The following is a 20,863-nucleotide window of genomic DNA, read 5'->3' on the forward strand; positions in this document are numbered from 1 at the left end:
GTGTGTGTGTTTTTGTTTCTTTTTTTTTTTTTTTTCTTACTAAAGAAGAGAGTGGTGAAGAGTAGCCAACTATTGTATGGATGAGAGAGCTAGAGAAATACCATGCATCAGAGTTGAGTGAGTCATGAAATTAATTATTCCAATAATCTCCTGTGTGTTTCACATTATCCCTGGGAATTCCTCCTGGGTCATCCTTGCTCCTGTGTTCTCTTGCTTTCCTTCTGGATAGTCTTTCATTTTCCAGGTGTGGTCTTTATGATGATCCTTCTCGCCTAGATTTAGCCTCACGGTGTATTGCTCTGTACCTTGTCGTAAAGCATTTTTTACTTCCTCTCCTCAAGACTGTACGGGATATTCCTTTGACCTGGCCAGGGAATACGTAAAACCCATCGAAAACACAGATGAGTTCAGGTATTGGGATTGACAGGTAACCTAAGAGAACAAAATCACCTTCAACCAGTCCCCAGAGTTGCTTTGAAATGATTTGCACGAAATCAATAAGAGATAAAAAGCACAGTAGGGATTGTAAATAGATTTCAAAATATAATAAGGTAAAAATAAATGGCAATTAATGCCTTATCTGCTTATGAAAGGAGTGATTGTAGGATTTTAAGAAAAGGCATTTTGTAGTAGAATGGCTGAGTTGCATTTATACAGCCGCCTTTCCCCTTTATTGCTGGAAGTACCTTTCTGTAATTGCAGACTGGTTTAGCATCTTAACAATAATGGACATGTTTTTAAAAGATTATTGCCAAAAGTGCATTCTTTATTCCAGGGAGACTCTGTAATAGATACCAGCATTTTAGTAATGATACAAGCAATCTGTAAGCTATTACAGTTTTCTTTAGAGTAACTTAATCTTCATATTGTTTTGTATGTCTGGAATTTTAATAGTGTTTTTAATTTAGAAAAGAAAATATATAACATTACTAATTACATGTGAATATGAACTAAGCACATGACCACTGAGCCTAATTCTTAAAAACAAACATATTTAAAAGTACTTAACCTAGTACAGGGAAAGTCACAAAGAAATTAAAGGGTACCGCACGAGGATATCAACAGCTTTCATGGAATAACAGTGAGGGTCTGCGTTTTGAGAATGGTTATTATATTTTGGCCCACAGCTAAAAAACAGCGAAGGGAAATAGAAATACTCCTTTTCAAATATAATTAATATTTTTTCAACACATGAAGATGCAGATAATTAAAATAAAAGTGAGTATTTATAAAAGAATGATTACCTTTTTTGGTGATGACACCTTTCGTCCAAGAGTCTTCAAGAATTTGTAGTATTAATTAATAATCCTGGTGGTCCTTAATGATTCAACTTAATTGGAAAGGATACTAGATTGCACGGAAAAGTCAGATTTTTTCTAGGTCAAAGGTCAGGCTAATTAGTCCATAGAGGTAAAGGTGGCTGACCTTTGGACCTCACTGATACCTAGATGAACAGAAAGGGGATGTTTTTCCTTAAAAAATGAAAGTATTCACTGAAAATATTTTTATTTGAAATGCTTATAAGAAATCACTTAGTGTTGAACCTGGACTTATATTATCATGTACAATTTTAAAGCTATTTGGGCACATATCCTAGACCTCTTTTAGGAGTTGATAGGGATGTGCTCGGTGAATTAATTCAGGGGGTTTTATACTATTTTTAAAATCTAGTTTTTACATTAGATAAACCAGTTTGTTATTTTGAAATAAGTTATAATCTACTTAAAACTGTCATTCTCTGTTTTCTGACTTCCAATTAGATGGTATTTCCAAAATGTCAGACCTAGATTCTGCTTCTACCATCACCGTAATAAAATGTGACAGCCAAGATATTATATCAATACCTTGTCCATAATTAGCAATAAGGATCCTGCCAAGGGTTAACTAGAAAAGTTTCATAAACATTTTTCTACAAATGGTCCTGACGGCAGTATTACGCTTTTAAAATTTGCTAATGTAGCAAAGACTCATGACAACCAGGAGACAAATCTATGAGCAAAACTGTTTGGAGAGAATAGTTTTGTAGTGTATGATATATGTTATGTAAATGAGCTTATTAGGACTCTCATCTATTTTATTATTGGTGACCAATTTAATAGAGGCATTTAAAAAACAATATTTCTGCCTGACTTCTAGAAATGAAGAAGATACATTGATATAATTGAGAGCAAATGATTGCATGTCGTGCCATTTAATCATGTCATTTTTCAATTGCTATTTTTTGCACTTCATTGCATGCTTATAGAATATTTAGTTTCAATATAGATTAAGTCCCAGAGTTTGCAACTGAACTGAGTTCCTATATTGTCTGACATTGTCTTTTAAGTTTGCAATCAGTTAAAATACACAGATGTCATGTGACCACATTTTCTTTAAAACATGCAAGTTATCATTCATACTTCACTTGGGGATTTTAATTTTTTGCTGGTTTAAAGAATTACTCCTTTATAATTCCAGGATGGAAATTTTTATTTGCAACATTTATACACTAGTTATTAAGTTAAGCACATCATTAGCTCAAGAATGGAGTTATCAGGACCAAAAGTTCTGTTGACCCCTTGTTGGAAACTTTATAATCATTTGCCTAATGAATGTTTCCTACTTTTGTTCAAACTCTTTCTTACTATTTATATGAATTATAGCTTTCTCAGAAAAGAGATTATCTCCCACCATCTGCGATAATATGACGTTCTTGAGAGCAGAAAGTTTTGTCTGTTTTGTTCACTGTTTTCTTCACTCAGAAGACTGCCTGTTATAATAGGTGTTCAATAAATATTTGTTCAATGAATGGATTAGTACTCTTCCATCTCTGCTATCATAACCACCCTTAAGAGTTGCACAGATTACCATTATCAACATATTTGCAGGTTGAGGAATGGGTAGAAGATACACCCCTGAATGGTGTACAAAAATTGCTGGCTGTCTTAAATTAACTACAATAACTTTATGGCTGTGGCCGCTCCTGGTTAGAAGTCAGGGGGAGCGATAGTCTGATAACGTAGAAATCTTCTAAGCTTTATCAGCTCTCTTATGAAAACACAGCATAGTGTTTTTGTGAATTGGCTCTGAATTCAGGTTGCCTGGGCTAAAATCCTGCTTTTGTTGCTTATTAGCTGTGTTATCTCTGATCAGATACTTAGCCTCTTTGTGTCTCCATTTCTTCATTTATAAAATAGGTAGATGACAATAATATATATTTCATAGTACTGTTGTAAGGATTAAATGAGTCAATACTATAAAATACTTAAAAATGCTTAGCACACAGAAATACACAAAATGTTTGACATTGGTATAGATTAATGAAAAATAGCTAATAAAATAGCTAACAATAGTGCTCTAGCAATTCATGATTTTGGTTATTATTTTGCATTAAGTAAATCTTGATTAAATATTTAAAGAGAACAATATTATTTTTATTTTGTATTGGTTCAGATACATATAGTCAACTCAGAGTGATCTTGGTAAAGTACATGAAGTATATTTGATATGTCAGATCTCTCATTTTTATACTGACACCAACAACGCAATAGATTAAAATGTCCGCCCACCTGGTGTGGCTCATTGGATTGAGCGTCATCCCATGGACTGAGAAGTCCCGGGTTCGATTCCCCATCAGGGCACATGCCTGGGCTGTGGGCTCCATCCCCAATAGGGGGTGTGCAGGAGGCAGCCAATCGATGTTATAAGATGTATATGACTATATATGAAACATCACTGCAGTAATTAGACATAACTAACATTTTCAACTTTCACATTTTCTTCAACTCTTTTTCCAGATCCATGCTTTTTTATGTTTACTTTTCTGTTTATGTTTTATGATATTTCTTGAAGTAGGACAGCTATATTTTAAAAGGTACTGCATTATTTTTGTTATATAGAAGAATGTCTTATCTGAGATGTATAGGTTTGCATTTATGACTCTATCCCAAGAAATTATATAGCCATTACTTTTAAAAAGCTCTAAGTTTGTGTTTGTAAATGTGTTAATCTGTGTATTGATCCATGGTTGCAAAACCATGATGACTGAGTGGTATTAGTAATATTATAGGGTCTGTTGTTACAACACACCCCAAAGGAATGGTACAGACTCTGATTATATAATCAGTTACATGGTTGATAATATATACCTGGACTTACCAAGTGATATTTAAAAAATAACAGTGTTATTGGGATATACTTTACATACCATAAAATCTAATTTCAGAATGTTTTCACCACTCCCAAAAGAAACCCCTCATACATTAGCCATCACTCCTTGTTACCTCTGGACTGCAGCCCATGGTTACCACTAACATGCCTTCTGTTTCGGTGCATTTGCCTATTCTGCCCATTTCATATAAATGGAATCACACAATATGTGGCATTTTGAGACTAGCTTCTTTCACCTAGCATAATGTTTTCAAAGTTTATTCATGTTGTTGTATGTATCAGTACTTTATTTATTTTTATTGCCAAATGATATTACATTGTATGGATATACTTCTTTTTAAAAATCTATTCATCCATTGATGGTGTTGGGTTGTTTCTACTTTTTGGCTATTATTAATAATGCAGTTATGAATATTTGTGTACAGGTTTTCGTGTGTTTTTCATGTTTTCAATTCTTTGGGCATATAGCTAGGAGAGAAATTGTTGAATCAAACGGTAAGTCTATGTTTAACTTTTTAGGAAATGTCATATTGGTTTCCAAAATGAGTGCATCATTTCATTTTGCAATTCCACAAGCAACATACGAGGGTTTTAATTTTCTAATTTCCCTACATCCTTGCCAACATTATTTCTTTCTTTTTTTTTTTTTTTAATCCTCACCCGAGGATATTTTTTCCATTTTTTGTACAGATAGAGTGGGAGGGAGAGAGAGGAAGGGAGAGAGAGGGAGAAACATCGACATGAAGGGACACATCGAGTGGCTGCCACCCGCACGACCAACCAGGGCCGGGGACAAACTGCAACCGAAGTACGTGCCCTTAGCGGGAACCGAACCCGGGTCTCTCCGGACCACAGGCTGACGCTCTAACCGCTGAGCCAAACTGGCCAGGGCCCAACATTATTTCTGATTTTTTTTTGTGTTTGGGGGCATCCTAGTAGAGGCAAAGTAGTATCTAATATTAGGGTTTAGATGTACATTTCCATGATGGTAATGATGTTGGATATCTTTTCATGTGTTTACTGGCCATTGCATGTCATCGCTGGAGCAATGTCTCTTCAAATATTTTGCCTGCTTTTAAAATGAAATGACTCATCTTTATATTGTTGAGGGGTTTTTTTAGTGTTTTTTTTTTTTTTGTTTTGTTTTTTATTGATTTTTAGAGAGAGAAGAAGGGAGAGGGAGAGAGAGAGAGAAACATAGATGAGAGAGATCAATTGGCCGCCTCCTGCATGCCCCCCACTGAGGATTTGGCTCACAACCTGGGCATGTGCCCTGACTGGGAATCAAACCGGTGACCTCTTGGTTCATGGGTCAATGCTCAACCACTGAGCCATACCAGCTGGGCTATATTGTTGAGTTTTAAGAGTTCTTTATATATTCTGGATACAAGTCCTTTATCAAATGCAAAATCTTCAGATATTTTCTCCCATTCTGTGGATTATCGTTTTACTTTTTTATGGTGTCATTTTAACTCCAAAAGTTTTTAATTTTGATTAGGTTGTTCAAAAGTCACTTGTACTTTTGGTGTCATATCTAAAAAAACCATTGCCTACCTTAGGTCATGGAGATTTACTCCTTCGTTTTCTTTGAAGTGTTTTAGTTGTAGCTCTTACATTTAGGTCCATGATCCATTTTGAGTTAGTTTTGCATATGGTATGAGGTGGGGGTCCAGTTCATTCTTTTGCATGTGGATATCCGGTTGTCCCAGCACCATTTGTTGAAAAGACTATTTTTTCCTGACTTAATTGTACCAAGAGCTTTTTAAATTTTATTTATTTTTTGGTAAGCATTCAATCTTCAATCATTATACCCTATACTTATCATAAATAAGCCTTTTATGGCATAAATTAGCCTTGGATTTATAAACATTATCTTGTCTAAATTATGGCAACATAAGTTATATTTTATTTGTACATCTGAATTTGACATTATGTGATGTCACCTCCTTTATTGATGATCCAATTTAAAGTAATCCCCCCACTTTCTATCATATCACCTTTTTAAAAATTTTATAGCCATTATCACTATCTGATATTTTCTTTATATTTATTTGTTTTGTTTTCAACCTCTCACCACATCCTGCCAGCCCCCACACATCTGAATGTAAGTTCCTTGAAAGCAGAAATCTTGTTGCTCACTGTTACATCCCCACCACTGAGAACACACTCAGTGAGCACATCTGGGTGGACGGGTGGAAAATGGAGTTAGGAGTATCATCATATTCCATTCTGCTGTAAAATGTTACAAAGGTTGTGGTTTCCCGACCTTTTCTTATGTGAATCCTGCAAATGTAATGCCTGTGCTCTCTTCTCTTCCTTCGTCTTTATGATTCTCAGCAACTTCCACAGTGCAGTTCTAACCCCAGGAAGCTCAACCTGTCTGCTCCAGCTAGTAATGGTCTTTCTCAGCCCCCAAGTCAATGCCTACCCTTCAGCACGTGCATCGACCCCACGGGACATTTGGGTCACATCCTCACTATTCACACGCACATTCACCTCCCTTACCTCATTTAAAACCTACAGCCACGGCAGGTTTGGCTCAACTGTTAGAACGTTGGCTGGTGGACTGATGAGTCGTGGTTGGATTCCAATTTTTCTGTTCCTTACTTCCTCTTCCAGCGGCTCCACTCTCCCCCCGCCCCCCAACACACTAGGTGCTCTCGCTGCTCCAATCCACTTGCTTCTGTACCTTCCATCCTTACAGCCACCACCACCCAACTCGGACCATCAGGCTCACACTGTATCCCTCAAGAGCAACTCACACAGACTCCTGCTCGCACCCCTCTCTGCACTGTGCTTGCTACCGTTACGTGTATACTCCACCTCCAGGAGACGCTCAGCTCCTTGAGAGAAGGAGCAGTCAGCTCTCCTTGTGGAAGCCGCTGTGCCTAAACCAGTGCCTGGGACGGAAGGGGCAGTGTACCCGCGAGGTGGGCCAGGAGGCAGGGATAACTTCGTCTTGTTCTGTGCCTGCCTTAGATTGCTTAGCTTGGGTTTCTGTTTCAAAGTACTTTTCCCTGCAAATCTAAGCCAAACATAGTTATAATCATTTGTTCCTGGTAGTTATAGTTCATATTTCTCTATGCTTAGTTTGTCATGGAAATAATGTAAACCACTGATTTTAAGAAATGCACTGATTTCATTTAGTATGTGTCAATGGTTGTCATGGAAACCCATTTATGTAGAAGGATGATATTTTATCAATTATATCTCCTAGATATAAAAAAAAAAGTACTGAAAAATATATTGATCATGTAAAATATCTAGTTTTCCCTCCTTTTTAAAGTACTGTGATTCTCGCCTGGCCGGTGTGGCTCAGTGATTGAGCGTTGACCCATGCATCAGGAGGTCACAGGTTCGATTCCCGATCAGGGCACATGCCCAGGTCGTGGGCCCGATCCCCAGTGGGGGGCATGTGGGAGGCAGCCAGTCGATGTTCTCTCTCATCAGTGTTTCTCTCTCTCTCCCTCTTCCTTCCTCTGTCTCTCAAATCAATAAAGAAAAAAATAAAGTACTGTGAATCTCTAAATGAGCATATAGGGTAAATTATTAATCCAGAATATAGACTAACTTCTCTGGATATATAGAGAAAAAATTGCACAATTGTGAAAATCCAATAGTCAAATATTGAATGTCAACAGTTTTTTAAAAAGCAGCTTTGAGAGAGAGAATGCGTGTGGGCTGAGGCAGTTAGCAGCGTTGAAACAAACGGAAACAACACCTATGGCTTTAGTCGACCTCAAATTTCATCTTTGAACGTCTGGGGGTTTCTCTTCCTTCCGCACTGAGCTAATGAATAGCATCAGTAAAGGAATTTGTCAGACCTGGTGGTTACTATCAGGAGTTATGTAGGAAAATAGTGATGAACCCTAGGAAAAGAAATAAGGATAAGTTCAGGAAACGTAACTAAAAAAGCCACATTGGTATAAATTGAATAATAAAACTCCTAGTCATATTTTGCCATAAATAGAGGTTTGGGAAATTGTCATTCACCTTATTTTAAATTCAGAAATATTAAGGGTGCAGGGTTCTCTCATTACAGAAATAATAGAATTCCAGCTATTACTGAGATAGGGTCATTTAAATGGCTACCGCATGTACTATAGCAATAAGTAGAACATCTGTATGAAATGTCCACCTGCTGATCGACTACCACTCCACGCACATTTCAGTGAGCCGCACTTTATCATTTTAAGACTTCTAATGAAGCCTTATCTAGATTAACATTTTAAGCACAAATACTTTCAGGCATTAAAACTCTCCCACTAAACGAAATTGCATTGTCTTGTTTACCCTTGTTGATTAATAAGCAATCTGTTAACTGTTAGAACAGTCCGATTGTGGCAGTAGCAGGAGATTAGTAATGCGGTGATGTTTGTGGATATAATCATCATTTCTCCTAAAGGCTTTGAATTAGAATATCACTTACACACTATCCGTAGGCAAAGAAAAGATATAATATTTTTAGACATATGTATCCACTATTTTGCTTGAATTGTTCAGCTTAGGGTCACTGCAACAATACAGATGCTTCCAGAGGCAGAATGCTACTTTGACGCGTGCATATCCTTTTTAAATAGTGTGATCAGTTACTAAAAGAAACACAGCAACCAACAAATAGTGCAGTAATGCTCCAGTATCCTAACTTCTGTTTTTAGAACATTACTGCTTAGTTGGTCAAGCTTCAGAAGAACAATGGTGCTTAACCCTTTCTGTGTGTCAAATAATAGATGTTATAGATCAAAATTCTTTATATTCTTATTTCACTTATACCCAGCCCATAGAAAACTAAACTTGGGCTCCAAAATATCTGAGAGTGAATTGGGAAATTTCTGTTTGGAGAACTTCTGTCTTTTGTGTTTCCTGGGACTTTGAATCAAAGCATGTAATCTGTTTGGCATTCATATGTAACCTAAAGACATATTTCGTTAAATTATAAATTGTTAATCACCTAGGTGTTGAGGTGGGACCCAACATTTTAGATGCAGAAATCAGTGAAAAAGAGAAGATTAGGGGTGCAGCTAAATTACTTGGCATGAGAGGGGTATCTATAAGAGACCTCCAATCTGATGGCACCTCCAGAGTCGTCCTTGTTCAATTGCTCACGGCTGAGCATATCACTACTATGAAATTATGGTGGAAGAGTATATTTCATGCCTTAGAAACTCTGCCCTGTGCACTCATGGCTCCATCCCTGTCTGTGTTTCAGTCCCTCTGTTGTGAAATCAAGCAGCGGCGGCGTGGCGTGGCCTCCATCCTGAGATTGTGCCAGCATCTTCTCGATGACGGGGAGACCTGCAATCTCAACGCAGACCACCAGCCCATGCAGCTGATCATTGTCAATCTTGAAAGAAGGTGGGAAGCCATCGTCATGCAAGCCGTCCAGTGGCAAACACGCCTACAAAAGAAGATGGGCAAGGAGTCTGTGAGTGATTTTTTTTTTAAGTATGACAGTCTCTCATTTTTCTCAGAGAAATTCTTTCAGGGCTTAGAATATGTGTTAATTTTGCTAACTAAAGGGGTATTAGCTATCTCCAACCACTAAATGAAACTCCATTTGTCATAACACAGGGATTTATTTGCCTACTTATGAGATACATTTTAGAATATATCACTTTTTTTTTTTTATCCTCACCCAAGGACATTTTTTTGTTTTTTGTTCAGATAAAGTGGGAGGGGGAGAGAGAGAGAGAAACATTGACGTGAAAGGGGCACATCGAATGGTTGCCATCCGCACAAACCAAACAGGGCCGGGGACAAACTGCAACTGAGGTGCGTGCCCTTAGCGGGAACCGAACCCAGGTCTCTCTGGACCACAGGCCGACGCTCTAACCGCTGGGCCAAACCGGCCAGGGCTATATCACAGTCTTTAAAAAAAAAATCACATGGATATTTTGCTTAGTCTTACCAAACAAAGCCATTAATTCTTTTCATCATTTCTTCACCAGTGATAGTTATTAATTATACAATACCCCATGAATGTTTGCTAGAAGGCAGCTTACCACTCTCAGAGTCTGTGGAGCAAGGTATATGTTCTGCAGATAAGGCAAAGCATCAAAGTGTACTGTTTACCTTTTGCTATATAACTTAACATTTGTACACAATCTTCATTGTTCCTGCTTGGAGCTCCTTCTGATAGGGTTGTATTGCTGAGAACTAGCAACTTTTCTCCTAAGAATTTTAATGTAGTGCTCAAAGTAGAGGTAGGGGTCTCTTTTAAGAAAGTACCAAATTTACTGTTATTCAAGCTGTTGCTAAATGAAGAAAATATAGGTGCCTAGAATTTTTTATTAGAATCCAGAATATGTACTTGTCCAGAGAACCTTTATATTCTTAAGAGAAAGGGCTTTTTGACAAAAAGATTGCATTCCCCAAATGACCTTAAAGTCAATATCTATTACTCGAAGGCCTAATCCTTATGTTTGACTTACATAAGTGAAATACAAACATACATACATGCATACATACATACATACATAATACATAGAATGGAAAGTGTTTCTTAAATGTTTATAGCATCAGTTCTATGTGTTTGGAAAGGTCAAGATTCCGAATTGAAAAGTCAAATGTAATAATCTTGCCTGAAAAGCAGGCTTTTCCTATGACTTGTAATTTGAACAAAGCCTTCATCTGTGCAGTCTGGGGTGCCTGGCGTTGGGGATGGGCAGAGGGGACGATGAGTCAGTAAGCCCCCTCACTCCCTTTGCATTTATAGTTGTGTTGAGTCTAGGGGGTGATTTTATCAACAGTTCCGTTTAATTGTTTTGAGCCAAAATTGTTCAATTGCTTAAGACTTCCAAGTTATTACCAGTAATTAGAGTCTGTATAATTGGATGTCTTTTTTTTTGAAAAGCTATTTACCTGGAATCTTTTTTCTTTTTTGAGAGTTTGAAAGGGCAGAAGAGATTATTGTTTAGTCTGTAGTTTGAAGTCTCTAAGCATGGTCGTGGCCAACAATAGAACTTACACAAAAACTTACTGCACCTGGAGAAACTCGGACACTTTGGGAGTATTTAAACTGCTCGGAGGAGACAAATAGTGGGTGTCTTTGGGGATTTACTTGAGATCATGATCAGGGATGCTGGACTAGATCTCCTCAGACTAGACATGAGCATTTTGTCCTACTTCTGTGGTAGAGGGAAGCTCTCGCTTTGGAACCCTGGCTGCTTCCTGGAGGCTCAAGCTGCCTCACAAGAGTGGATGTAACATGCAGATAGAGAGAAGTCTCCCCTTTCTTTACCTTGGCTGCTGAATGTGCAACCTGTTTGGAATGATGAAGGTAGCAGATAAGGCCACCGTGCTGAACGGTGTTGCAAATCACTGTTGAGAAAGGAACAGAAGAGGGTGGCACAGATACAGCAATGCCGTGAGCGTGGGGTACCTCGTTCAGGTGGAAATATTTCTTGCTTCTGATCTCTGTTGGTTGGGTGAAGAGTCTAAGTTGCTTTGATGGGCAGACAAGTATTTCACCAATACGGGAGGCTGCCTTTGCAGAGAATGAGAAGTCTCCCAGTGGTCTTTTGTTTGTTCATCATATGTCCCCACCCCTCTGTCATTCCCTTCTTGAACACAGGGACCTTCACTGCTCTATTTGTAGGGCCATACTTGCATATAAGATATTTGACAGATACTTGCTAAATGAATGAGTACATGCTTTCATTGAACATACCTTGTTTTATTCTGCAGTTTGATTGGGGGTTACATTATCTATATCAATCCTCAATGTTTGTATTCTGACAAAATGGCTTTGAGTGTTATGTTTCACCTTCATGAGATCACCACCAAGATACCTTTCTAACTTCCTTCTTGTCTGAAAGGGACAATGTTCCAAGTTGTAAAATATGATGTGAACTATCCCATGGTGTATTTCTGTTCTTCCGAAGTTATTTCCGAAGGAAGTTCTACATGAGGTATTGGATATAGTGGTTCTAAAAATGGGGGCTACGTTAGAATGATAGGCTCTGGTTCTCTCTGTGTTATTAGAGTCTCATCATTAATCACTCTGGAAGTAGCTTTTATAAGAGATGCTACCTAATCACCCACCCAGTGCTCCTCATTGTTCAGTTTACATCTGTTTGTGTGATGATTTGATTACTCTTGATCTTCTCCACTAGTCTAAAGAAAGCCTCCTCACAGTCACTTTCTACTCACCTTGCATTCCCCACCCCATATAGGACCTAGGACTTAATAGGCACTCCATAGGATTCACTAAATAAGTGAGTTTTCTCTAAGTGATGCTCTATAAATGTCAATGTGAGAGATTCAGAGATAAATAAGATACCTTCCTTTTCCTCAAAAAGTGTTCTTAGAAAGATAGTACAAATATACAAATAACTATAATACTAAATATTATTCATAATTACTGCCTTCAAGTTTACAGTTAATACTGACAAAAATATGGAAAATTTTTTGGTAGGATTCAGAAAAATTAAGATAAATGTTTAAATGTCAATTATACAAACTTTTTAAATTACTCGTAACTAGATAAATAAGGAATATATTTATCTCTTTAAAAATTACAAGAAAGCAAGAGGTTTTGTATTAAATTCTGGAGGTCAAAACAGACAAAGCCCAAAAGTATCTTTCTCCATTATCAAGGTTTGAAATTGCATAATCATTTGATACTCTGCTGTGTTCTTCCTACACTCTAGCTCTTTGCCCAGACTTACTTTTGTATTTTGGTGTCACCTGTAATTTTGATCTATGTTTTTTTAAGCTTTAATACTAATTTGACTCATGTTGTGTGTGTGTTTTTAAATTTCTGCTCTGCTGCCTTATTTCTTTGTGAGCCAAAGAAGCTTGAACTTTGCTCTGTTGACTCCTTTCTCTGAAACAAATTATCAGTTACGGGAGGAAGAGACCGACATCCTACAGATTCTATGAATATTAAAAGAAAATAAAGGGACTATTATGAATAATAAAGATCAGAGCAGAAATTATTGAACTTGAAAACAGAAAAAATCAATTATAAAAAGCTGTTTTTTAGAAGATCAATGAAATTAATATTCTTCTAGCAAAACTGATCAGAAAACTACAGACCAGTATCCCTCATGAATATAGATAAAAAGATTGTTAACAAATTTTTATGAAATCAAATCAGCAATATATAAAATATATAATATGAATTTGTGAGGTTTGTTCAAAAAATGCAAAGTTAGTTTAACATTTGAAAAAAAAAAGTCAATGTAGTTCACCATATTTACAGACAAAAAAGGAAAACTATATGATTATCCCAGTGGGTTTAGAAAATGCATTTGTCAAAATCCAACACCCTTTCTGATAAAAACTCAGAAACCTAAGAATAAATTAGTAACTTCCTCAACTTAATAAAGGGCATATACAAATAATCTACAGCTAACATTATACTTATTGGTAAAAGACTGATTGATTTTCTTTTAATATTAAAAAAAGACAAAGATGTCTATTTGACCATTTCTAGTCAACATTGTACTGGAAGTTGTAACCAGTGCAATAAAGCGAGAAAAAGAAATTAAAGACATGTCACTTGGAAGTTAAGGAGCAAAATTATCTTTATCCACAGACTCTGTGATCATCTATGTAGAAAATGCTATAGAATCTCCAAAAAAGATCTTAGAGCTAAAAAAGGGAATTTAACAAGACTGTAGGATACAAGATCAATCTACAAACACCAGTTGTATTTTTATGTACTGTCAGTGAACGATCAGAAATTGAAATAAAAAAAAATATAATTTAAAATAGCAAAAACATGAAATGTTTAGGAATATATTTAATAAAAATATGTAAGACCTATACTCTGAAAACTAGAAAATATTGCTGAGAGAAACTAAATAACTAAATGAGTGATGAACTATCTACTGTGTTCATAGTTCTGAAGGTACAATATTGTTAAGATATCAGTTCTTCCCAGATTTATCCATAGAATTAATGTAATTCAAATGAAAATCCCAGTGATGTTTTTGGTACAAATGTATAAGCTGAGTCCAGAATGCATATGGAAATGCAAAGGAGCCAAAATAGCCAAAATGATTTTGAAAAAGATGAATAAAGTTGGAGGACTTATAGATCCTCCTTCAAGACTACAATAAAGGTGTAGGAGTCAAGAAAGTATGGTATTAGTATTAAGGCCAAAAATAGATCAATAGACAGCTATCTCTTTTAGAAATAGAGTTGCACATAAATGATCAATTGATTTTTGACAAAAGTACAAAGGCAATGCCAAGGATAGTCTTTCAATAAATGGTTCTGTAACAAATGAATATCCATATGCACAAAAATTAAATTGAACTATACATTGCAGTATATACAAAAATGAAGTCAAATGGATCATAGACCTAAATGGGAAATGGAAAAACCATTTAGAAAAGAGTTATAGGGTAAAATCTTTGTGACCACTGGAGGAATTATAAAGGGTATCAAGGAAGCTTTTCAGGGTGATACATATATTCATGATCTCGATTATAGTGATGGTTTTGTGAGTGTATTCATATGTCAAAACATTTAAATTGTACATTTTAAATTGTGGAGTTTAATTTATGCCAATTATATCTCAGTAAAACTATTTAAAAACATGTGAGCTTATACAGAATTTTGCATAATTACAAATGGGTTGATAGATTACCCTGAAGCATGGCAGTGAGTATTCTTACCTTGGCGTAAAAGTGGGTATTCCTTTGTGGAGGAAATACTACTACTACTACTGCGAGCTTACACATAGCACTTAACATGTGTCAGGCATCTTCTAAGTGATTTACATGTTAAGTCATTTAAGACTTCTAACCACCACATGGTATATGTAGTATTACCCTCTCAATTTTTAAGAAGAAAAAAATTGAGACAAAGAAAAGTTTCAACAACTTGTCCAAAGTTAGCCAGCTAGTTGGTAACTGATCGGCCATTCCAACTGAGGCATTTTGTCTCCAGAGTCAGTGGCCTGAATCTACATCCTAATTTGTCTAAGATGAAGCCTTCTTTAATGATAATAATGGTGCATCTGCAGCCCCTTTTAAAAAAATCAAGTAGATTAACAGGACCTTTGTAAATGCAAATTAAGCCTATTGGATATTGAAAATAGGTAATCTCACTTTTCCCCCTGTACAATTTAGAAAATTATGGATTCAACTTTTTCATTATCACAGGTGATATATTAATTGCCCCAAATTAGCCATACTTAAGGAATGGGCTAGGAAAAGCAGAAATTACTTATGAGAACCGTAACAAAGAGGAGTAAGCAAGCGTTTCCCTTTTGAAATTTTAGAAAAATTAAAGAAGAGAGAATTTTGGCTGCCGTGTGAATTGGTTGACCCCTGATAGCTTATTGACACTTAAGGATTTTCTCTAAGTACTTGAGACTTCTTATTAAATTTGCACATGCTTCACAGAAACTCCTGACATTCATGGAACTCATATTAAGAAGACCAGTTTTCCAGCAGCGATTTGTGTGTATCACAAATTAGATTTCTTTCTTCAAATGCCATCTCAGAAAACCTCTCTCTATTGGACAGGTTCAGGCTAATATAGACCAGTGTCCTCAGGGGAATCCACAAAGTTGCTACCACAAGAAGGCATCCTAGTCGTGAGGAAATGCATTTGAGCTTAGTTTATTTTCTTGTGTTAATTTTGTTTGTTTGATTGAGTGGCAAAGATCTCTCTAAAGGAGCCACGTAGTATAAATGTGAAGCATAAGAGAACGAGGCTGCTGGGTTGCTTGCTGGCAGTATTGAACATGTACTGTTTCTTGAGTCACTGGGTTACCGCTTTTCATGCATCATATCAGTTAATCATCATGACGACTTTAGATGAAGAAATTAAATTTGTAAAAGATTTCATTTTTTTTAAAATTTAAATTTAATTTAAATTGCCCAAGATCGTAGAGCTGGTAAGTAGAGGAAGAGAATCTGGATCCATGCATATCTGACGTCAGGACTTGAAGCACTTTCAGTGATTACAGGGTTTATGGATGTAATTCCTCGCCTTTTTCACCTCCAAGACTGCTTTGATTGGTTAACATAGGCTGTATTAATAATTCATAGTCTTAGTTTTCCTTGTTATTAGAAACCACCTGGAATTCTTTTTTGAATTGAATAAAAGAACAACAGACAGCATGGTGATTTCTGTTAATATACTATTTTCTATTAGTTGGTGAGTCCTAAGAATTTTTGCATATTAAAGACTCAAACTAAATTGGGTTTAGTTGGAAAATTCCATTTGGGGCTAAATCCAATGCTTCCATCCATCCTCATCTGTTGGCTCTTCTGTGAATAAAGAGTTGAAATCATTGGGGGAAATACATGGATGGAATTAAGTATTGCACTTCTCTGGAAAAAATAAACACACCAAACAATGAGAAATCACTGAATTAAAAAAAAAATCTCGAGCCCGACTGGTGTGGCTCAGTGGTGGATCATCAACCGATGCACCAAGAGATCACTGGTTCGATTCCCAGTCAGGGCACATGCCCAGGTTGTGGGCAAATCCCCAGTGAGGGGCACGCAGGAGGTGGCCAATCTATGTTCTCTCTCATCGTTGTTTCTAACTCTCTCCTCTCTTCCTTTTTCTCTCTCTCAAATCAATAAAGAAAAAAAAAATCTTGAGCCCAGCCAGTGTGGCTCAGTGGATTGAGTGTCCTCCCATGGACTGAGAGATCCCAGTTTGATTCTCTATTTCTTCACAAGAAGAAACTGAAGACTGCCGTTGACACCCTCCAAAGAATAGGGAGCAGACAGACAATTTTTAAAAATGTTTTTATTGATTTTTTTAGAGAGAGAAGAAGGGAGAGAGAGAGAGAAACATTGATGTGAGAGAGAAACATCAAGTGGCTGCCTCCTGCACACTCCCTCCTGTGGATCAAGCCCACAACCCAGGCATGTGCCATGACCGGGAATCAAACCAGGACCTCTTAGTCCGTGGGAGGATGCTCATTCTATCCACTGAGCCACACCGGGGGGGGGCACACACAGACAATTTTAAGGGTAGAAAATTCAGGGGAGACTGATATAGTTGCTAGTTTAGAGGTTACACCAAACTTGATAAATCAGAAGCTTTAGAGATAAAATTCTTTGAATCCAGGTGAACCCATGCCCTTACTTTTAGGCCTAGGATACCTACTAGCCCTGGCTGACAAGGAAGTTTTTACCAAAGACACTTAAAACTTAGAGGTTTGAGCCCAGCCAGTGTTCTCGCTCACATCAGTGTTTCTATATCTTTCTCTTTTCTTCTCTCTCTAATAGAAATCAATAAAAATATATTTTAAAAAAACTCTTGAGAGAGAAAAAAGTTTCTTTTGAGAAATTGAAAATTTGAATAATAGATGAAAGTTTAGATTTTAGCATGTATTCTTATGAATGAATGAAATGCTTTGGATAAGGTCATCACATATCACCACTCAGTAGTAGTTTTAGTTCAAAAGGATTTCTAAAAGTAATAAGAAGAGTTCTATGTAAATTGTTTTACAAAAATAAGGAACAAAATGACCTGACAGTTAATATGTGTGAGAAGCTTAGATGGAAAGGCACTTGCACGGTGTTGCAGATACCAGGTGTTTGGGGTGTTGGTTTGGACATAAGTCGAGGATTCCTCCACACATATCCCTGCTCTGTCAGTCTCGACAAGCTCTTTGTACGTTGCAATCCTTTCGCTCTCTCACAACTTGCCCAATTCATTTTCTTCTGTCATCTGCAGCGTATGAACGAAGGTTGTACCTATTTGGAAATACTCAAATTAAATCAAGATGTAAACACATAAGTAAAAGGACAGAACATTTTTGTAGTTTTCAGCAATCTGCAAATGTGATTTAAAACAAACAAACAAAAAAAGAAAACCTGGTGTAGACATACTCAGAAACATACTCAGAGACATACAGAGACATACTCAGAAAATGAAACTGATTTGACCAAGTGTCTTAGATTTATTCATGACGTCCCCAAATAATGTCCTCCTTCACTCCTAGATTTTGTGTGGAAAAATGTCCAGAAGTCACTCATACTGACTGAGGACCCCACTATCGTTGAACGGGCAGGTGTGGGGAGAACACTACAGTGCAGAGAACAATCTATAGCTTGTTTCCCAAAACATCAGTAGTGTGCCCGTTGGGAAACACTATAGATCTGCTGTAACCATTTCAGGGGTTCTTCACATTCATGCCAGGGGCAGATCTCTGTAAATACTACTATGCTCTAACATACATTTGGTAAAATACTCAGTACAGCTCTGCATAGCCCTTTTCGAAACCCAAACCTTTACCTAAAAAGGAAGTAAACTTTTTGTCTTTCCTATCTCAGTTTCCTCACCTGTCTAACTTGTCATATAAGGCCTCTGAATGGCCCTTGCTTTTCACACAAATGTTTTCAACATGAATGATTTGGATTCTTTTGAAATGCCTTTATTTCAGCAAGGGTGCCTTTGAATGTTTAGCAGATTTAGGGTTCGACGTTTTTATTCTTCACAAAAAAATATATTTTTCCTTTTGCCCTGCCACTCCAGAGCTCCGGCATTGAAAACAGATCCTTGTGTTCCTGCACATTTATTGGCCTTGAAAGTATGCAACACATCTAGCCACATAATTGAAAATAATAAGGCCACGATAAATGGGATGGCCCCAGGGTAAAACACCCAAGGGATTCAATTGGTGTCACTTTGCATCAATGTCCATGCATCATGGTAATTGAGGTAACATAACCAATTACCACATTTTAATTAGAGTTCTAAGAACTTGAGAAAATTTGCAATGATGAGACAGCTCACTTTTAAAAAGAAAGAAAAGAAAAGAAAGGTAGAAAGAATGAAAGACAAGGGTGAAAAAATCCCCACACATTGTTACCCAGGCTTGTTTCTCACAAGCAGAAGTTACATAGAATATGTTTTGTGAGTCTTCTTTATTTTTCTCTCTCAGTCTTATTATTTGGTGATGCATTTTGAGAAACTAAGTATTTTAAAATGCTGGTTTGTGACTAGAGTAATAGCGTTCTTACTCTAATATGACAGATGATTTTAGAAATTTATGACTAAAAAAATTCTCTAGATTGTGGCCTTGGCTTATAATTTCATTTCCCATCTAAGTGTTTCTTTCTATCGTAACTTGGGGATTCATTCTCAGTTTTAAGTCGGTGTCTGAACACAGTGACACATTATTAAATTACTTATTTCTCTGGCTCTGGTTGCTACACAAAAACAGACCTAGATTCTACCCCCCCTTCAAAGAAAATTAAAAGCAGAAAGAATTACTGCATTTAGAAAATAATTTTGACTTGTGGCAATTATTTTTATAAGGCTCGAGTTTAAGTGAAAAACCTCCTGTAAAATTTTAGTGCTGCTACATAATCAAGTAATTATGTAATTACTTGTACTTAATTACTTACAAGAGAGATGGTTGTTAAAAAATCTTTATACATGTCAAAAGCAGCTTTCTTCTTTAGAGTATTTCTAGCCAAGCTTCAAAAAAAAAAAAAAAGCTCTTTTAAAAGTAATTTCCAATAAGTTTTTCTTTCATAAATATATGGAAGTGCATTTTATACACATCAGCATGCCCTACCTCCTGTTTCCACTCAAAATAGCCAAAAGAGAAAGGAAGGAAAGAAGGAAGGGAAAGGGGAAGAGAGGAAGTGAGGGAGAAGAAAGAAATGATTTAGAAATTACAGTTGAAGGGCTTGATTTTAAATATAAGACATGTGTCCTTAATATGAAGATTTCCAGGAGACAGATTTTCAAGGGAAGGAAATTCTGTTTAATTTCCTTCCCTTGAGCGTTGGAATAGAATGCAGTGACTAAGAGCTTGGGCCAGACTGTGCCACTCAGTAACCATGTGATTGTGGCGATTTCATTCTTCTGTGCCTCAGTTTCTTCATCTGTAAGATGGAGAGAACAATAATACCTACCTCAGGTTATGAGGTTTAAATGAAACGTTTTTTGAACAGCTGGTGCTACAGAGTCAATAAATGTTAGCTGCTATTATTTATGTTATTGCAGGGACTCAGGTCTTATTTATCTTTATAATTATCTAGAACTTAATGCGTTGCCTGGAATACTGGGCAATTGGTATATTTTTAAGTAATAAACACATAAACAAATGATAGAGCGTTGAGTAGTTGAGGAAATCCCATCTCAAGTGATGGATTCCATGGTTGACATAACCACTCACCCTTCTCCTCCTCCTTTCCAGCCAGAATTGGCGCAAACTGAACCCGCTGAATTAACTACAGTTACAGCCCTTTCAGTACTGGTTGATTCTGTTTTCTCCTATTTTCAATCTCATTGATTTTCATTCTAGTTTTTATTATTTCTTTTTTTTCTGTTTATTTTAAGCTTATGTTATTCCTTTTTTTTTTCTCAGTTTCCTAAAGTTGGAACGTAGGTGACTAATCTTTTAGACCTATGTGTTTCTAATATATGCATTTTATGCTATCAGTTTCCCTCTAAGCACTCCTCTTGCTGCATCAAACAAATCTTGATAAATTGTATTTTCATTTTTAATTAGTTTAAATATTTAAAAATTTCTCTTGATACATTTTCTTTGATATATGTATTACTTTAAAATATGCTATTCAACCCAGCCTATATGGCTCAGTGGTTGAGCATCAACATGTGCACCAAGAGGTCACCGGTTCAATTACCAGTCAGGACACGCCCAGACTGTGGGCAAGATCCCCAGTGGGGGGCATGCAGGAGGCGGCCAATCAATGTTCTCTCTCATTGATGTTTCTGTCTCTCTCTCCCTCTTCCTTCCTCTCTCTCTAAAATT

At 36.7% G+C, this 20,863-nt stretch overlaps 1 protein-coding gene across 1 annotated transcript in view; it reads left to right on the forward strand.

Annotated features, from left to right (window-relative positions):
* Positions 1 to 20,863, forward strand: part of AKAP6 (A-kinase anchoring protein 6) — a 291,396-nt gene that overhangs the window by 234,823 nt on the left and 35,710 nt on the right. The window contains exon 12 of the mRNA XM_036243801.1: positions 9,359 to 9,574. Coding sequence (XP_036099694.1) covers positions 9,359 to 9,574 — 216 coding nt within the window. The remainder of the gene's footprint in view (positions 1 to 9,358; positions 9,575 to 20,863) is intronic.

This window comes from Molossus molossus, unplaced genomic scaffold (genome assembly GCF_014108415.1).
Source record: "Molossus molossus isolate mMolMol1 unplaced genomic scaffold, mMolMol1.p scaffold_m16_p_1, whole genome shotgun sequence".
NCBI lineage: Eukaryota > Metazoa > Chordata > Mammalia > Chiroptera > Molossidae > Molossus > Molossus molossus.